The 18,519-nt window shown below is 41.7% G+C and overlaps 1 protein-coding gene across 2 annotated transcripts; it reads right to left on the bottom strand.

Annotated features, from left to right (window-relative positions):
• Positions 1-4,720: 4,720 nt before the first annotated feature.
• Positions 4,721-17,900, bottom strand: LOC106598228 (uncharacterized). 2 transcript variants are annotated; one of them, XM_082974799.1, is made up of 3 exons: positions 17,787-17,900; positions 12,761-12,865; positions 4,721-8,989 (listed from the first exon to the last, which is right to left on the bottom strand). In XM_082974799.1, the coding sequence occupies exons 2-3, from the start codon at positions 12,852-12,854 to the stop codon at positions 5,268-5,270; spliced, it is 3,816 nt and encodes a 1,271-aa protein (XP_082830925.1). In that variant the 5' UTR covers positions 12,855-12,865; positions 17,787-17,900; the 3' UTR covers positions 4,721-5,267. The 2 variants fall into 2 exon arrangements, with proteins under 2 accessions (XP_082830925.1, XP_045569835.2); XM_045713879.2 differs by lacking the exon at positions 17,787-17,900 and adding an exon at positions 13,039-13,207.
• Positions 17,901-18,519: the final 619 nt, after the last annotated feature.

The raw sequence follows: 18,519 nt of genomic DNA, 5'->3' as shown, positions 1-18,519 counted from the left end.
ACACAAGCAACAGATGTCTCAAGTTGAGGGAGTGTGCAATTTGCATGCAGCTGATGAAACTGAGGCTGTGCACAACCAAAGAATTTCTGCACTTTCACTTTCAGAAACCACCTCAGGGAAGCTCATCAGCGTGCTCGTCATCCTCACCAGGGTCTTAACCTGACTGCAGTTCAGCGTTCTAACCAACTTCAATGGGAAAATGCTCACCTTTAATGGTCACTGGCAGGCTAGTATGCTGGCAGGCTAGTATGCCTGGCAGGCTAGTATGCTGGCAGGCTAGTATGCCTGGCAGGCTAGTATGCTGGCAGGCTAGTATGCCTGGCAGGCTAGTATGCTCGTCACAGATTAATCCCAGTTTCAATTGTACCGTGCAGATGGCAAACAGCAAGTATGGCGTCGTGTGGGTGAGCGGTTTGCTGATGTCAACGTTGTAAACAGAGTACCCCATGGTAGTGGTGGGTTTATGGTATGGGCAGGCATAAGCTACGGACAACGAACACAATTGTATTTTATCGATGGCAATTTGAATGCATAATCACCAGACAATACAGCCATTGAGTATGTTTGGGATGCTCTGGATCGACGTGTTCCAGTTCCCGTCTCACACCCTGATCTGTTTCACCTGTCTTTGTGATTGTCTCCATCCCTCTCCAGGTGTCGCCCATCTTCCCCATTATCCCCTGTGTATTTCTACCTGTGTTCTCTGTTGCCAGTTCATCTTGTTTGTCAAGTCAACCAGCATTTTTTGTCTTGGCTCCTGCTTTCCCAGTCTCTCTTTTTCTCGCTCTCCTGGTTTTGACCCTTGCCCATCCTGACTCTGACCCCGCCTTCCTGAACACTCTGGCTGATCCTGAGCCTGCCTGCCGACCTGTACCTTTGCACCAACTCTGGACTATTGACCTCTGCCTACCCTGAGCCTGCCTGCCGTCCAGTACTTCTGCCCCACCTCTGGTTTACTGACACCTGCCTGCCTTGACCGGTCTATTGCCTGCCCCTGTTGGATTATTAAGCCATTGTTTATTCGATGTAGTCTGCATCTGTGTCTTACCTTCATATCTGATATCCAGCAACTTCGCACAGCCTTTGAAAAGGAGTGGTACCACAGGCCACAGGCCACAGTCAACAGCCTGATCCACTCTATGGGAAGGCGATGTGTCGCGCTGCAAAGGTGCATATCTGTATTCCCAGTCATGTGAAATCCATAGATTAGAGACTAATTTATTTATTTCAGTTGACTGGTTTCCTTATATGAACTGTAACTCAGTAAAGTCTGAAATTGTTGCATGTTGCGTTTATATTTTTGTTCAGTATACTGCTATGGCTGGTTGCAACTGTCGGTTTGCCTTTTGCAGATTTCCAAATACAATCCTGGGAAAAATGTATAATTTGGAAAGCAAATTCCTACTTCTGAAAATAGATTACTAATCTGTATGTAGAAACAATATTTAAAAAAATCTCAACTCTCAATTTCTAGCAGTAGCACTGTTTTTCAAAGTCGCTCATCTTGAGACGGACTATTGCCACAGCAAGCACAATGGCCATCACCGTGGGTAGCCTATGGCTTCATCTCCATCGTTATGTAAGTCAGTGTGCATTATTTTAAAAAACAAAGCCCCGGGGTCCGGCACTATTTTCACGGCTTGAACTAGAACCTTCAATTATAAAAACACAATAATCAAATCATTATTTAATATTTCCTTTTGACAAAAACAGTTCTAGAATTGTTTGATTTCAGATTAAAATAAAATAAACGAGTTTTCAACCCTTTTCTATTTTTTTTTATCTTGTCATGCAATAAAATATATGAATTGGCCAAAAAATACACAGACCTCTGTGTTCTCATATGTAGTTAAGGCCATGCTTCCATACGCGATAGCTACACAATTGCGCCCAGTCGACTCTGTGTCCAATTAAACTTTAACTCATTACCTTGACTCGTTCTCTGTTCAGTCTAACGTGACCCTGCTGTAAATCAAGCAGACAGATGATCAACATCAATTATCTGCTAGGGATGTTAGATCTAATATGGACCACGGCACAACGGTCTTCATCGGGTTAATGAAGGAGACAACAAAACATTATGGACATTCCTAACAATATTTTCCCTGCACTTTGGCTGTTGCATCGAGTGCTGTATCACAACAGCTGTTTGTCACTTGACTGTCATTCAGAAAATACATTTGATGTGTGAAAATATCACAATGTAATTAAGACAGCTGGACAAATGCGCACCCAACAAGTATTATGCAGAATTATTGAAGAACCACATTAATTTTTATTTCTTTTTATTTTAATTCACCTCTATTTAACCAGGTAGGCAAGTTGAGAACAAGTTCTCATTTACAATTGCGACCTGGCCAAGATAAAGCAAAGCAGTTCGACAACATACAACAACACAGAGTTACACATGGAGTAAAACAAACATAGTCAATAATACAGTAGAAAAATAAGTCTATATACAATGTGAGCAAATGAGGTGAGATAAGGGAAGTAAAGGCAAAAAAGGCCATGGTGGCAAAGTAAATACAATATAGCAAGTAAAACACTGGAATGGTAGAATTGTAGTAGAAGAAAGTGCAAAGTAGAAATAATGGGGTGCAAAGGAGCAAAATAAAATAAATAAATACAGTAGGGGAAGAGGTAGTTGTTTGGGCTAAATTATAGATGGGCTATGTACAGGTGCAGTGATCTGTGAGCTGATCTGACAGCTGGTGCTTAAAGCTAGTGAGGGAGATAAGTGTTTCCAGTTTCAGAGATTTTTGTAGTTCGTTCCAGTCATTGGCAGCAGAGAACTGGAAGGAGAGACGACCAAAGGAGGAATTGGCTTTGGGGGTGACCAGAGAGATATACCTGCTGGAGCGCGTGCTACAGGTGGGTGCTGCTATGGTGACCAGTGAGCGTAGATAAGGGGGGACTTTACCTAGCAGGGTCTTGTAGATGACCTGGAGCCAGTGGGTTTGGTGACGAGTATGAAGCGAAGGCCAGCCAACGAGAGCGTACAGGTCGTAGTGGTGGGTAGTATATGGGGCTTTGGTGACAAAACGGATGGCACTGTGATAGGCTGCATCCAGTTTGTTGAGTAGGGTATTGGAGGCTATTTTGGAAATGACATCGCCGAAGTCGAGGATCGGTAGGACTGTCAGTTTTACGAGGGTATGTTTGGCAGCATGAGTGAAGGATGCTTTGTTGCGAAATAGGAAGTGAATATCGATTATGGTTTTAAATATCAAGTTAAGAATATATCAGTTAGAAGCATTCGATTTTGTAATCACATACATTTTGGATTTGTGTGCCCATAAAAACTATACTCACACCGTGACATAAGGAAACACTAAATGTTACATAAGCCTAGTTACAGTGCATTTCCAAAACTGCCAAACAAAGAACTGTCCGAGCAAGATCCAGGATTCTTACCGGGTTCAAGTTCAATGTCTCATTTAACTGATAAATGCTTAATATATGATATAACAAAAAACACAGCCATAAATGCAAGGTAAGAAATGTAATGTTTTATGTCACATGATTTTGGCCAAATTTGTCAAGACACCAACCATGAGAAAGGGTTAAACTGAGTTTGTTAAATTAACTCGTGAATTGTATTGAATGTTCCTTATATCAATTACATACCAACAGCTGTATCTGTGTTTTGTCCACCGCAGGAAATCCTCAATGGTACTCTAGCTTATAGGAAGACCCGTAGGCGATGTCAGAGGTGTTACTGTGTTGTAGCTGTCAAATCAACAAGCGTTTCCCAGCGTTACACCTATCGCTATCGCGGACATTGCCATTTGATACACTGAGTCTCATTATTAGAAATCTCATTGAGCCGTTTGACAAGGTTGAACATAGGAATGTGTGTTGTAATACACAGTACACCTCCATTAGGATGAGATCAATCCTTATTCTTTCATTTAATCATTTTCAACGTGTCATTATTTCTATATAGCCTACACTTTCTCCTTCTGAACTTCTAACATGGGTAGGATGGGTGTGGCTTTGTGACAATGACCACAAGAACAGCCACTCAGAGATTTGATGCAGTTACACCTCTGACATTGCCTGAACAAAAACAATGATTTTCTATGCAGTTCTGATTTAATGTAGGCCCTAATTTTTGTTAAATTACCTTGGGGTGGACAAATTAACATAAGGCTTTAGACAAGGCTAAGAGTTTTAATACAAATCCAATGAACCCCACATCTCAGTTGGCTCTACTCTACTCAGTAAACGCAAACGTATAGGCTCCAATTGTACATGTAATCCTATGATTATGCCCATAAAAATGTTTGGTGCACGCGGGCACATATAGGAAGTCCCTTACCAGGCAGAAGGGAATTTCACTTTAACCCCTGCATCGGAGAGTTACAATGTTGCTATCACTATGCAGCCAACTACCTGTAGTAGGAAACCGAGTTTCTTATTAATAATATGCCACCTGTTATCATACATGGCACGACTACATAATTGTTACAATTACAATAACACATATAAGATATTTATTTATTTATTTTTGTCATTCTCCACACAGGCTTCCTGGTAGTTGTCGTCTCTTAGACATGGTAGCAAATTGTTTCAAATCTCTATAGATTACTTTTAGCTAAAATTAAATCCACTAGTAGTAGCTAGCTAAGGTTAACAGGCTAGGTTAGGCTACTGCCTTAATCGCTAATCATCTTTGTCACTCACAAAATACAAAACAATACAATAATTTCATTGGCAGATTCCTTTTTATTATTGTTTCACAATTGGATAATCCCACATAAAACACACACGTCAACATAGCTACCAAGGATAGTGGGAATGCACTTCAGGAGAAGCGGGAATGGGGTGGGGGCGGGAACTGCAGCAACGCTAATGAGCTGGTGGCTGGGGTGCCGCTGGTGATGTAGTAGCCGATCAGGGGCGCTGGAGGGCAGCAGCCAATTGTCAAAATGCCACCCCAAAATCAAGTGCTGCCTAATCTTGCCTAATGGGAGGGCCAGCCCTGCACCTCTGACATTGCCTAAACAAAACCAATGATTTTCTATGCAGTTCTGATTTAATCTAGATCTAAATTAGGCCCTCATTTTTGTTCAGTTACTTTGAGGTGGACAAATTAACATACGGCTTTACACAAGGCTGAGTTTTATTTACAAATCCAATTAACCCCACATCTCAGTTGGATCTTCCCAACAAACGCAAACGTTCCTACAATATTGGGAAGCTTGATGTTCAAATAGAGACCCAATTTTGTTTCCGGATAATGTTAGCAGGACAACATCCCTGACTTATGTTGGAACCTCCTGCCGACTATCCTTTTTATCCTTCATGAATTTTCGCTCATTTGGGAGTAAATCTTCTCCTTTTGCAATCTTATCCAGAATCTCAGGCTCTCCCTTCATTTTCTTCAACTCTACGATCCGATCCTCAAAGCCTGGCTTGCGTTCGTCCTCCTCTGTGCGAATGAGTATCTCAATGTACTCCACAGTGGACTGAGAGCTTGGTTTCAGGGCAACATCATTAAGTCTCTTGAGACAGTCAGAAGACTGCTTGATCAAATTCATCAGCGCGTCCTCAATCATATGAAACTCATCCTCACGTTTATCCAGCATCTCCTTGGTTTCATTAGACTTGTCCCATGCCTTCATGAAGTTGTCCTTCAGTTCTTGAATAGTCCTTTTCTCAGTCTTTGTTTCATATGTCAACAAGACTTTTTCCCTGTCGTGGTCAGTGGAAGAGCATTTTCCTGGACATTCGGTACAGTTGCCATCATCATCCATCACGGCACAACTTTTGATTTCATCCTCATTTGGGAGGAAACAGCAGGTGTGACATGTGAAATTGCATATCTTGCAGTTTGTTGCAAAGTCTTGGGATAATTTGCTTCTCTTCACCTGCAGCACATTTACCTCAGATTCAAAATCTTTGTTCTGTTTCATGTTCTCGTCCTCGTTCTCCAGACACTGTTTGAAGCTTTTGATCTCACTTAGCTTTGACAGACCTGCTGTGATCTGAGGGGTCAGGTGTGTCAATGTCTTCTCCAGAAGCTCACGTTCTTCCAGAACTTTCTTTGTCAGGGTCAGATCTTTACTCTCAATGCTTTCCAGTGCTTGGAAAAATTTCTTCATCTCCTTGAAAGTTGAACTCCATTGATCTGGACACTGGGCCTTATGATCATCATTGGAATCATCCTCTTCAGAGCTGCTCTCCGTCTCCTTTGAGAACACAAATGAACTGTTGAATTTGAAATGGGTTGGTAGCCCCTTCTTGTTTTTCTTACAAGGCAGATTTGCAGCTTTGATGGCCTCTAGCACCGGTATTTGCTTCCCATCTACAAATGTCACAAGCATCAGGATGTTTTCAGCAACATCCTTTCCAAAGATGGACAGGATGGAATCAAAGATGTATCTCTGGGAAGGACTGAGACGAACAAGTGTTGCCTGCACTACAAAGCAGAGTGCATCAATGTGATCAATCCCTAAAGGATTACACAAGAAATCCTTCAACATCTGGGTGAGCAATTTATCTTGAGCCATTCCTCTGGTGTCTCCGAACCCTGGTGTGTAAATGATGGTCAGAGAATAAGGAATCTGAAAGCCTGGCTGGTTGTAGAGCTCGTATGATGTCACAACCACAGTCTGGCTCTCAGCCTGTGACCTGTTGGTCACCTCATGGATGAGCTTAAAGCGGTAACGTTCTTCCCACTTTACCCCGAGAATGTAGTTTATCATGACATTGACCAGAGTTGTTTTTCCTGCACCTGTGGCCCCCAGAAGCAATATCACCTTGTTATTACCTTGCTCAACTTTCTTCCCAAATCTGTACTGGTCAAAACTGTCACTTACACCCAACTTCTGTTCCAGATTCAGCCAGTGGATTGAGGGGTTGCCCTTTTCCACCTTCTGGGATTTTGTGAGGAACTCCTCACTTTTTGCTCTGGTTGATTTGCTCATCTTCGGTTGGGGATCAGAGACCCTAAGGGTAGTCAGCACAGTCTCAGAACTGGGTAGACTATTCCCTGCTTCGCCACAGTTAGCAAAGACTCTGATGCTGTATGCAGTGTCAGCCTCAAGTCCTTCCAGTGTACTCTCTCTAGTGGTGGTTTTCATGGTGTGCCACATCTGATTGTCTATAGCCTTTACATTCTTTCTGTATTCAACCACATAACCAATGACTTCAACATCATCTCCCACCATGGTAGGAATGTCCCAGTTCACTCTGATACTTCCCGATTCTATCCTCTTCTTTGTGGGTGGTCCAGGGGGGCTACATGGGCGGGTCCTGAAATATTCTGTCCAGTCACTGGAGAGGCTCACACCAGGTCTGCACACTGCCTTGCAGCTAAAGCGGTACTTTTTGTAAGGGTCTAAACGACTGATGGTGACCTGGTTAGTTGTAGCATCCGATTTCACCTCTGTCCACTCAGAGTCAGCCTGCTCAGCCTGGTACAAAACCTGGTACGACTCCACACAGGTAACACCAAGGTTGGGAGGGTTGACTTGCAAGTGGACACAGTCATGCTCCAGACTCTTGATGGTGGGAACACCTGGCTTTGATGGCAGCTCAAACTGTTGACTCAAAAGTGTCCCTCTTTCATAGACATGGATGGAGGAAGCAGTGAGGTGTTTGTTTGGAATTGATGCAATGCAGAATGCAAGATTTTCTCTGCCTTTGTTTGAATCTTTGAAGTCTAGGAACAGATTTATGGTTTGCCTAGTTAGGGTCGTTACCTCCCCCGAGCGAAACCACTTTTCTGCTGTAGTCTTCCCGGCTGCGTTGGGATTGTAAGGTATCAGTGAAAAATCACTTTTTGATTCTTCCAGCAAGTAGTTCTCCACGTCTAACACATACTCTTCTTTCTCCTTCAAATAGGAAAATGCAAAACACACTACAAAATCATTAGCTTTATCAAGCACTATTCCATCCAATTCACTGCTTGAGTACACAACTTGTACCTCTTTCATTATGTCAAGGTAAGAGCGAACAACATTCATCTCTCTCTCTCTGTCGTCCAGGTACGTGATCATGAGGTTATTCTGGAATGGAGAACGTTCTTTGCTGTTGAGCATTTTTATCAGCTCTTCCTCCTCCATTCCTCCTCCTCTTATGTTGGGAAGAACCTTGCAGAGACCTTTCTGGAACACCAGCTTGTACTCTGAGCACAAGTCCCTGAACTTGTTGATTTTGGCTTTGAGTTCAGGGAACTTGATAGCCATGTCTTCCTTCATCATGTCCTGGCATTGTACATCAGTATTGTCGAGTCCGTCCAAGAGTCGCTGTGCGCGACGCACCAGGCAAACACTGATCTGCCTGACTAGCTGGGCAGCTGCAGAGTCCAGGTTCTTGAGAGGATAGAGCCAGGCGGTCATGGGCACAGCATGTTCTCCGTTCTCCCCTAGCAGAAATGGCAGGCCAGCATACACCTTGATGGCATCTTCAAATGTGACAGGGTTGTTTTCTAGTGCCAAATCACCATGGAAAGTGCAGTTGAATTTATTGGTCTCTCTCTGCTCTTCCTCACTCATCTTCAAATTTGCCTGCCCTTCTATTGACATTTGAGGGATCTTTTTTATTGTTGCCTGCAGGTTTCCCTGGATGTCCTGGTGGTTCTCTCCTGAGGAAACCTCTTGGTCAAAAACGAAAAAGGCCTGCGCACCAAACAGCAGGGCAGTCACCACATGGGTTGCAGAGCCCTCTTGTAAGACATTAGAGTATTTCACATTTCCTACCCCCAGGTGGTCCATGGTCAACTGCTCGAAGCGAGTGGTGGTACGGTACTGCAGAGAAACCCTAGACTGACGCTTTGAGGTCTTTTTGTCATGTAGGAATTCAGCAGAACCCTTCACACTGACTAAGCCACCAAGGAAACTGGCGTCAAGAGATGCAGACACATTCAAAGCCTCTGACTTGGCTTCACTTGAGTCTGAAGCAATGATTTTGAAGTCAGTGTTTGGTTGTGGACGGACATTGATGTGTTTCTGCAGCATCTCAGAATCCCAGAGAGTGATACCTGCAGTTTAAAGAGAATGACCAAAGAACGTTTATTGTGAAAATTATACTCCAACGTGTACATGTGTAAATATTTCTATATGTAAACATGGTTAAATTCAAATAACTAATTGAAGGTAAATATTTAATTCAAAGTAAATATTCTAGGTGTCAACCCATAGTTAGAAAACCTACACCTCCTACACTCAGAAGTAAAAAATGCTCTGTAGCACCATTTGAACCAGTCTGGAAATGGGTTCTATCTGAAGCTTCTTTCAGGTCAAATAGAATCTGGGTACCAAATAAAGGGTGCTATTTGGAACCAGAAAGATTCGAGATAGAACTCTATCTAGAATGTTCCCCTACAGCAGTCCTTCTCAAATAGTGGGGCGCGCCCCCCTGGGGGGGCTCGGAGCGATGCCAGGGGGGCGCGTGACCGCGGGGAACATGCTTTTTCTTGCCGCGGGGAGTATTTTTTTTTAACCGAACAAGAGCACACAGCACAGAGCAGGAGATATGAAGTGCAGATAACAAACCCTTAAGAGACACCATGGAAAAATATTTAACAGGGATGAAAAGAAAGATGGAGAGAGACGGAGATAATGAGACAAACGTAAGTCTCCCGAAAGCTAAGACGAGGAAATATGACGAAGCGTATGTAGCGCTTGGCTTCACTGTGACTACGGTGGGAGACGAGGAAAGACCGGTATGTTTACTGTGTCTAAAAATGTTGGCAGCGGACAGCATGAAGCCAAATAAATTAAGGCGTCACTTATAGACATTACACCCCAATCACGCTGATAAGCCGCTTGAGTTTTTTCAGCGAAAACGTGCCGAATATTGTCAACAATCGTCCCGCTTTGTGAATGCTTCTTCAGTAAACCAGCGAGCACTGTTAGCATCATATAAGGTGGCGTACCAAATTGCTCAGTGCAAAAAACCCCACTCCATAGCAGAGGAGCTGATACTGCCTGCAGCATTAGACATGGTCTCTGTCATGCTGGATGACGCAAGTGCTGCAAACGACCAGTCCAATGACACTGTCGCCAGACGTATAAATGACATTGCTAACAATCTTAAAGAACAGCTGGTAGATAAACTCAAAGACAAACGTTTTGCCTTACAGTTCGATGAAGCAACTGACAGCAACAAAGACTGTTTGTTTATCACTTATGTACGTTTTGACATGACAAACTCCCTGTGTGAGGATCTACTTTTTTGTAAATATGTCAGAGACAGAGCCACAGCTGAACAGCTGAAGAGCTATTCAAAATGCTGGACTGCTTTCTGACTGAGAATGGGCTAAAGTGGGAGAACTGCATTGGTGTTTGCAGTGATGGTGCACAGACCATGGCAGGGATGAGAAAAGGACTTCGGGCACTCATCAAGAAGGCCTCACCTAATGCTGAGTGGACACACTGTTATACACAGAGAAGCACTGGCATCAAGGCACCTTTCCTCTGAATTAAGTGAGGTTATGACTGACATTGTAGGTGTAGTCAATTGTATAAAGACCAGACCACTAAAAACAAGAGTCTTCTCTGCCATCTGTGAGGAGATGGGAGCTGAACATCAAGCTGTGCTGTTTCACAGTGAAGCAAGGTGGCTGTCACGAGGAAAAGTCTTGTCCCGAGATTTTGAGCTCAGAGAGCAGATAAGAATGTTTTTGGAGCAGGAGCACAAGTATGACATCACAGAAACCTTTAGTGATGAGAACTTCCTGGCAAAACTGGCCTACCTGAGTGACATATTTGGAAAGCTAAATTAACTAAATCTACAGCTTCAAGGGAAAGATAAACACCTCCCTCAGGTCACAGACAAGATCAGCTCTTTCACTCGAAAGCTTGCAATGTGGGGCAGGCGACTTGATGAAGGAAATACTGATTCATTCCAGAACCTGCATGAATTTGTTGACACTACTGACTATGATGCCACCTCAGTGATTCCATATATTAAGGAGCATATTTCATCACTGATGGGATTCTTTAAAAAGTACTTCCCTGAAAACAGTTCCCAATATGACTGGGTGAGAGATCCTTTCAATGCACCAGCTCCAACTGGTTTCAGCTCTGCAGAGGAGGACCAGTTCATTGATATGACGTCTGACTCCACATTCAGACTGAGGTTCACATCACAGACACTGAGTGAATTCTGGCTGAGTGTAGAGAGGTAGTATCCACTCTTAGGGCAGAGGGCCATGGGCATTCTTCTTCCTTTTGCAACATCTTATCTTTGTGAGACTGGCTTCTCTGCTGTTGCTGCACTGAAGACCAAGTACAGGTCCCAGCTAAACATTGAGCAGGAGCTGAGAGTTGCAGTATCATGCTTCAAACCCCGCTTGGAAAAGCTAAGCTCTGCAAAACGTGCTCATTGTAGCCATTAATCCTGACTTCCTCATTTTGATTTAAAAAAAAAAATCAGCACAAATTGTTTTATTCATTTTTGTTTTATAGGTCAAAATGTTTCATATATTGTGCTCCTGAGTTAATGTTGCTGATCAATTTGAATTTATTATTATTTATTGATTATATTTAATTTTATTTTTCAGTATCAAATGGTCAAAAATGTTTACAGTTTAAATAAGGGCTGAATTTTTTTTTTAAATTTCAGGCAAATTGATGCACTTGAAGTCTTTTCTGTTACAAACTAAAAAAAACAATGTTAATAAAGTTATTCTTTGTTGTAAGTTGATCTATATATATATTTTTTTTCTTTAATGTTAATAAGGATACAATGTTATGCAGAGGTGTACTTATAACAATTTTATAGACAAATGATACTATTTAGAGTCGCGGCGGAGAGTTGGGGGGCGCGAAATGTTTACTTCTTCCTAGGGGGGGGCGTAACAGAAAATAATTGAGAAGCACTGCCCTACAGGGACAAATAGTGCCACATTACACTCTCAGAAGGAAAAAAAAGGGTAATCTTTGTCATTGACAGCATTACTACAATATGAACACTTCAAAAACAACCTGCATGACATCACTCTTTTGTCCCAAGTGCGTCCTCTAGCTTTTCTTACTCTGTGGTAACCATAGAGATGCACCAGAAAGCTAATCTCTCTCTGCAATGGCCGATTCTGTGACAGCATCATAGAGGACTTTATTGCCCAAAAGCCTGTTTTAGCATGGGCAGCTCCATTCAGGACTTTCACCATTTTGAAGTATTCAACTGGGAGATACTTCCTTTGGGTTAAGGAAGGATTACATAATTCAATCTGGGTCCTCTGGAGGGATCAGACAGAATATAATCGCTGCCAACTGGTGAGGTTAGCATAGCGCTAACTTATGCCATGTTATCTGATGGGACCAGCTACAATTTAGCATTCTGTCACGTGCAAGTAAATCAACAATTTTAATTAGCTGAGACTCATTTTGACCTGGAGAAACTGTTTAAATTTAAATGGTTGCTTATGTTCACAAGTATGTCCCCAATGTCTTCAACTTCTATGAGTGTATTAGCAGTTTGTAAATAAACTGAAAAGGTGCATATCACCACCTACTGTGTGAAGTGTGTACAGTATAGTCTGAACAGGTATAAAGCCAAGGTTGGTGATTTACTGACATCTGCAGTTATGGAATGTCTGTTCAGGAGTGCAATTCATTGGCTGACCCCTCCTGCTCATTCTTCCTAAATCCGTAGAAACTACTTTAAAATGGTGAAAGCCCTCAATGGTGTTCTCTGTGCTAGAACAGTGTGCCCTCTATCCAACTCAGTGGTGGAAACACTGTCAATGAATTCAAGATGATGCACACTGATTACCTCCAAACCAAAGAGGAATAGTTTCCTGTACCTGGAATGAGGACATCTCTACGACAGTCATACAGCATCCCCAGCTGGAAGGGTCGGCCCAGAGCGGCTAGCTCGATGGTCTCCGAGTCAGACATGACTCAGTGTTCTGAAAACATATCAGAACTGGGGTTACTTCAGCAGCCCCGGTATTAGAAAATTGCAACAGATAATATGGCTGTCAACATAAAAATCATAGTTCTTTTGCTCATTGCCCAGACAATGCAGCGTGTGTAAATTATCACTGATACAGTATGTTATGCAAACATTTGAGTCACTCACATCTTTGTTCTCCAGTCTTGTTGTTCTTTCTGAACAGGAAGAGGACTCTGGAGCCCTAACGATTGGTGCTCTTATTTCTTTGGGGGAAAAAAACAAAGACACTGAACATGTTGATGGTTTTCTGGTGGACATAATACAGTCTTAATTAAAACAATCCACCTTAAGTTGACTTAAGTAATGTACCAAACTGAAAAAAATAGAGGACATATATTACAAATGTGAGTAGAAAATACAGAAGTTTCTCTACACTCTGGATTTGTTTTTCAGCAAAACAGCAGCCACACCTCTTGTTTTGGCATACAGCTTAGCTTTTTGATGAGGCTGGTAACCCTCAAATTCTAGAAGGACTGTCAGTCAGCGCTCTAGATGATATTCACAGGAGTTTTGAAAATGTATTTGGAAGCTATATATGGTTTACATGTTAACAGAATAACCTACAATATTTTTTCAGCTTTACTCACAGGACAATGGCATTCAACCCAGCGTAGGCATAGCCTATAGGCCTAGTGTTTTCATTTTTAGTTGAACTATTTTTTGTATTCATTCAGGTTCACAGTGCGGACCAAACCAAGGTCCCCGTGCCGAACGGTTTGGTAGGTATAGCTGTACCGTTACAGCCCTATCCTAGTATACAGACACAACCAGGTCAACTCAACTGTAAAGAAACATTTTAAATGTTCACATAACAACGCAACACAACTCCAAACACGACAGATAAGAAGCTACATAGCCCCCTAGGCTATATGAATATAAAGAGACTTGAGCCAAAGAAAAATGGACTTGTGGATGGAATGAGTTATCAGACCTCGTCAATTCTACCATTACGTAACATTTGAGGACACAATTTAAAAGGCCTATGTATTTCATGTTTTGTTCACTGTACAATATAACCACAAGGCTGACCATCTTTCCCCCCTCTTTCTGGCTGCCCTCCCCCTTCTTGCAGGTTCACCTCTCAAAAATGCAACAATAGAAAAAGTAGCTAAATGAATAAAGAGTAAAAATAAAAGCACAATTACATTATTTCACCAATTTAATAATGGGCAGTTCTTCACAAATAGTCACATAGACTATATGGAAATAACACGAGCCAAGCATGTTTACATGTAGAATGATATAGGTTATAAGACCTATGATTCATTTCATTAGTTCTACTACCTCAGCATTGCTCATTTTATAAATGCCTTTCTGGCTGTTCTACCCTCTCCACCTCATTCACTACTAACTCAACCTGATCACTTTTTTTTTGCCTCTTTCAGAAGAAATTCTGGAGTATCCATATTTGCTGTGTTATGCTGAGGTGTTTTACTGAGTGATGACATTGACATCTAACCGGTGCTGTAGAGGTGGGGGTTAAGGGACAGGAGTGGTCCACTGTGTTGTATCTCTACCAATCACAGCAGACACTGAGTCACACCAGGGGCTTCTTGCAGTGCCTGCTACTGCCTAGCAAAGTATATTGGATAGTTTATTTTAGTCATTAAAATGTGAATAGCACAAGTGATGAATCCTGAATAAAATGTGTGGATTTTTCTGTGTCAGAAGAGATCGGACAACAAGGCATCAATAGAATCTATTTAATGCAACGTTACAGAGGATTCTCAGATATTGACAGGCATTGGTTTTGAAAAAAGCATTTGGCGACAGCAGCCAGGTAAACAAAACCAAAGACTGCTAACAGGGTAATAAAACCACTGTAATGTGTGAACTATCCCTTTAAGCACATAATTTGAGGAAAATAAAAAAGGCAGTGCAATTGTAGATATTAAAAGTATACAATGATTGTGTACTTTCTCCAATAATTCATTGTGGATAAATTAACTGTTTATGCCCTTGTCTCTTAATATTTGAATACATTTATACAGTTCTGTGATCTCCTTTTGCATTTACTTTTTCCTGCTTTATCCTGGTCCTTTCATCCTTCTCTCGCTGTCTATTGTGTTCTATTAATTTTTGGTTCTCGATCTACCGTCTTCGTTCTTCTGCCATCTTTAGTTCTGTTTCCTTTATCACGTTCTTAACCAATCTAATTTATTTATATAGCCCTTCTTACATCAGCTGATATCTCAAAGTGCTGTACAGAAACCCAGCCTAAAACCCCAAACAGCAAGCAATGCAGGTGTAGAAGCACGGTGGCTAGGAAAACTCCCTAGAAAGGCCAAAACCTAGGAAGAAACCTAGAGACGAACCAGGCTATGAGGGGTGGCCAGTCCTCTTCTGGCTGTGCCGAATGGAGATTATAACAGCACATGGCCAAGATGTTCAAAATGTTCATAAATGACCAGCATGGTCAAATAATAATCATAGTAGATGTCGAGGGTGCAACAAGTCAGTAACACAAGAGTAAGTGTCAGTTGGCTTTTTCATAGCCGATCTTTGAGAGGATCTCTACCGCTCCTGCTATCTCCAGAGAGTTGAAAACAGCAGGTCTGGGACAAGTAGCACGTCCGGTGAACAGGTCAGGGTTCCATAGCTGCAGGAAGAACAGTTGGAACTGGAGCAGCAGCACTGCCAGGTGAACTGCAACAAGGAGTTGCTTCTTTTCCTCTTCAGTCCTCTTTTCCTCCTCCACTTTCTGTTTTGGCTTGATCGAGGTCTCTCTGCCTTATCCGCTCGGTTTTTGGATTTATCTCCACCCATTCGTTTGTTGATCTCTGACTTTCTTAGAGATGATATGAAAATAACCAAAAAAAACAGACAGTGAATGCTTTTGCTCGCAAAGCAGTAATTTTGTACTGTCAGCTGAAGAAAGTGTGCCTGCTCCAGGCCCCACCTGTTTATGAATGGCTTTGCCTGATGTCCTTTGTGGTGGGCCATCTCATGTATTATGATGCATTTAGCGGACACCTTGGGTCGATTGATTTGTGAGTTGACCTTCGTGCCCGCTCCCATACCCTACTATTCTGTATTTCTTTTGACTCATTTGAATACAGGTAGACCAGAAAAGCCACATCCCAGAAGGGCAGATAAGCGAAGGTCATTAAAATGTGCATAGCGCAAGTGATGAATCCTGAATAAAATGTGTGGATTTTTCTGTGTCAGAAGAGATCCGGCAACAAGGCATCAATAGAATCTATTTATTGCAAAGCTACAGATTCTCAGATTCTCAGATATTGACAGGCATTGGTTTTGAAAAGCATTTGATGGCAGCAGCCAGGTAAACAAAACCAAAGACTGCTAACAGGGCTATTAAAATCATTGTCATTTGTGTGAACTATCCCTTTAAGCACATCATTTGAGGAAAATAAAACAGGCAGTGCAATTGTAGATATTAAAAGTACACAATGATTGTGTACTTTCTCCAATAATTCATTGTTGATAAATTAACTGTTTATGCCCTTGTCTCTTAATATTTGAATACATTTATACAGTTCTGTGATCTCCTTTTGCATTTACTTTTTCCTGCTTTATCCTGGTCCTTTCATCCTTCTCTCGCTGTCTATTGTGTTCTATTAATTTTAGTCTTTGGATCTCGATCTCCCGTCTTCGTTTTTCTTCCATCTTTTTTTCTGTTTCCATTCTCACTTTCTCAGCAAGGAGTTGCTTGTTTTCCTCTTCAGTCCTCCTCTTTTCCTCCTCCACTTTCTGTTTTTCAGTTTTGGCTTGATCGAGGTCTCTCTCTGCCTTATCCGCTCGATCTTTTGACCAGTCTCCACCCATTCGCTTGTTGGTCTCTGACTTTCTTAGAGATGATATGAAAATAACAACAAAAATAGACAGTGAATGCTTTTGCTCGCAAAGCAGTAATTTTGTACTGTCTGATTTGTGAGTTGACCTTCGTGCCTGCTCCCATCCCCTACTATTCTGTATTTCTTTTGACTCATTTGAATACAGTCAGACCAGAAAAGCCACATCCCAGAAGGGCAGATAAGCGGAAACCCTGATTAGAAGCACCTGCTGCTCATCTGTTTCTTTACAGATGTTGTCACTACACACTGAAGGCTGTAAAGCCGCCACATCTGTGTGCGCTATCCCTGATGCAGTGAAAATTACTAAAAACATAGAATAATGAAGAAAGATTTATGCGACAACTTACACCAGCGGGTTTTACGCACCAGCCAAGCCTCTGAGAGAGCGCGATGGTTCTCTTTTGTTCAATAAAGCATACACATTATTACAGCTATTGTCCGGGATTGGTACATACATATTTAACAAAAAATATATAATTACATTTAAATTAATGACACAGTATAACCAGCAATTTGAAGAATATAACTTATAAATACGTTATGAGCTTACGATTGTTTATTTTGGGTTCTAATGGGGAAAAAGACACTTATTTTACTCCATTGTTTATAAATATAAAAAAGCTATGTATAGATTCAAAAAGATGGTTAAAACTATAATGCAGATGTCATGGACTGTCAGTCCTGGCATCTGGAGCACCGTCTTGAATTTGAGAGGGATTACATTTCCCTAGCCCCATCCCTCAGCTGCGGACCACAATAAGTGGTGGGACGGACAATGTTATTGCTCAACTATCAATTCAAGTTACAATTAAAGCTACAATTAAAACTACATTTGGTGAAACAGCGCCTTTGATATTGTTTTAGTGATGAAACGCAGGAGACAGTTGTGTCAGATGGAAGAAAGGTGTTCTTCCTTTGAAGTAACTTCGTTGTTGTAATATCCCAACCGGACGTGCCAGTTTCACCAAATGCGGATTGTAGCTTTAATGATTGGACAGTAAAGGTTTTGCTTAGCAACCATTTAAGCTTATCGAAATGAAATAAGTGTTAGTAGCCTACCTTAAATCAACGAAGCTTTCCGATGGATGTCAACCAGACAGAAATCACAAGTAGATGTACAAAATAGAAGCCAAGTAGAGCCCATAGGTCGGGATGTATCTCTACCAAGATGTAGACCGGGGGTGACACCCTGTTTTATAGACCAAATCACAGAGTTTCTAAACCCAGAGGTGCAACATCGCGAGACTTCCAGGAACGCTTGTGAAACAGACTGAACAGAACATGCGGGATTTGGTGCTTGAGAAGTCAATGACAGAAGTGAAAATATCTTCCTTAGTTGTTCATTTTCACAAAATCAAAAGGAAAAACCTAGATTCGAGACAATTTCTTAAGTAGTTGAACATGTTATTTCACCAATCTCGTGAAAGTAATAAACTGACACGTTTTAATTTTAGTCAAAAACAAGTTTATATCGAAGGACTACCTTTGATTTTCCTGCTTGCACATGCGCAATTCGGCGCAAGATGACCATTAGACCCGATGACTTGCTTCTACGCCTGAGCTTTTACAGCCAACGTCGCCATGACATCACCTACAAGTGTAGTCGCGGATTTGAATAGGATAATCATTTTTAGCTTATCTTCATACTGTATTGTCTTTGACCAAATCTCTCTTTCTTGTAATATATGTGACCACCCCACCCCAACACTCTTCTTGTAAATCACATGACTAAAGGTAAGCCTCTGACTGCAGTCCGAATTCAAAGGGTGCATTCCAAACATGTAAAAAACAC

The sequence above is a fragment of the Salmo salar genome, chromosome 04, assembly GCF_965601325.2.
Source record: "Salmo salar chromosome 04, fSalSal1, whole genome shotgun sequence".
NCBI classification, from domain to species: domain Eukaryota; kingdom Metazoa; phylum Chordata; class Actinopteri; order Salmoniformes; family Salmonidae; genus Salmo; species Salmo salar.
This window is presented reverse-complemented; position numbering and strand designations above follow the sequence as displayed.

Excerpts from the sequence above, each read along its gene's own strand:
- LOC106598228 (XM_082974799.1), bottom strand. The coding sequence starts at position 12,854 with ATGTCTGACTCGGAGACCATCGAGCTAGCCGCTCTGGGCCGACCCTTC. Across the intron at positions 8,990-12,760 it reads TAGAGATGTCCTCATTCCAG|GTATCACTCTCTGGGATTCT; the intron begins GTACAGGAAACT and ends TTTAAACTGCAG.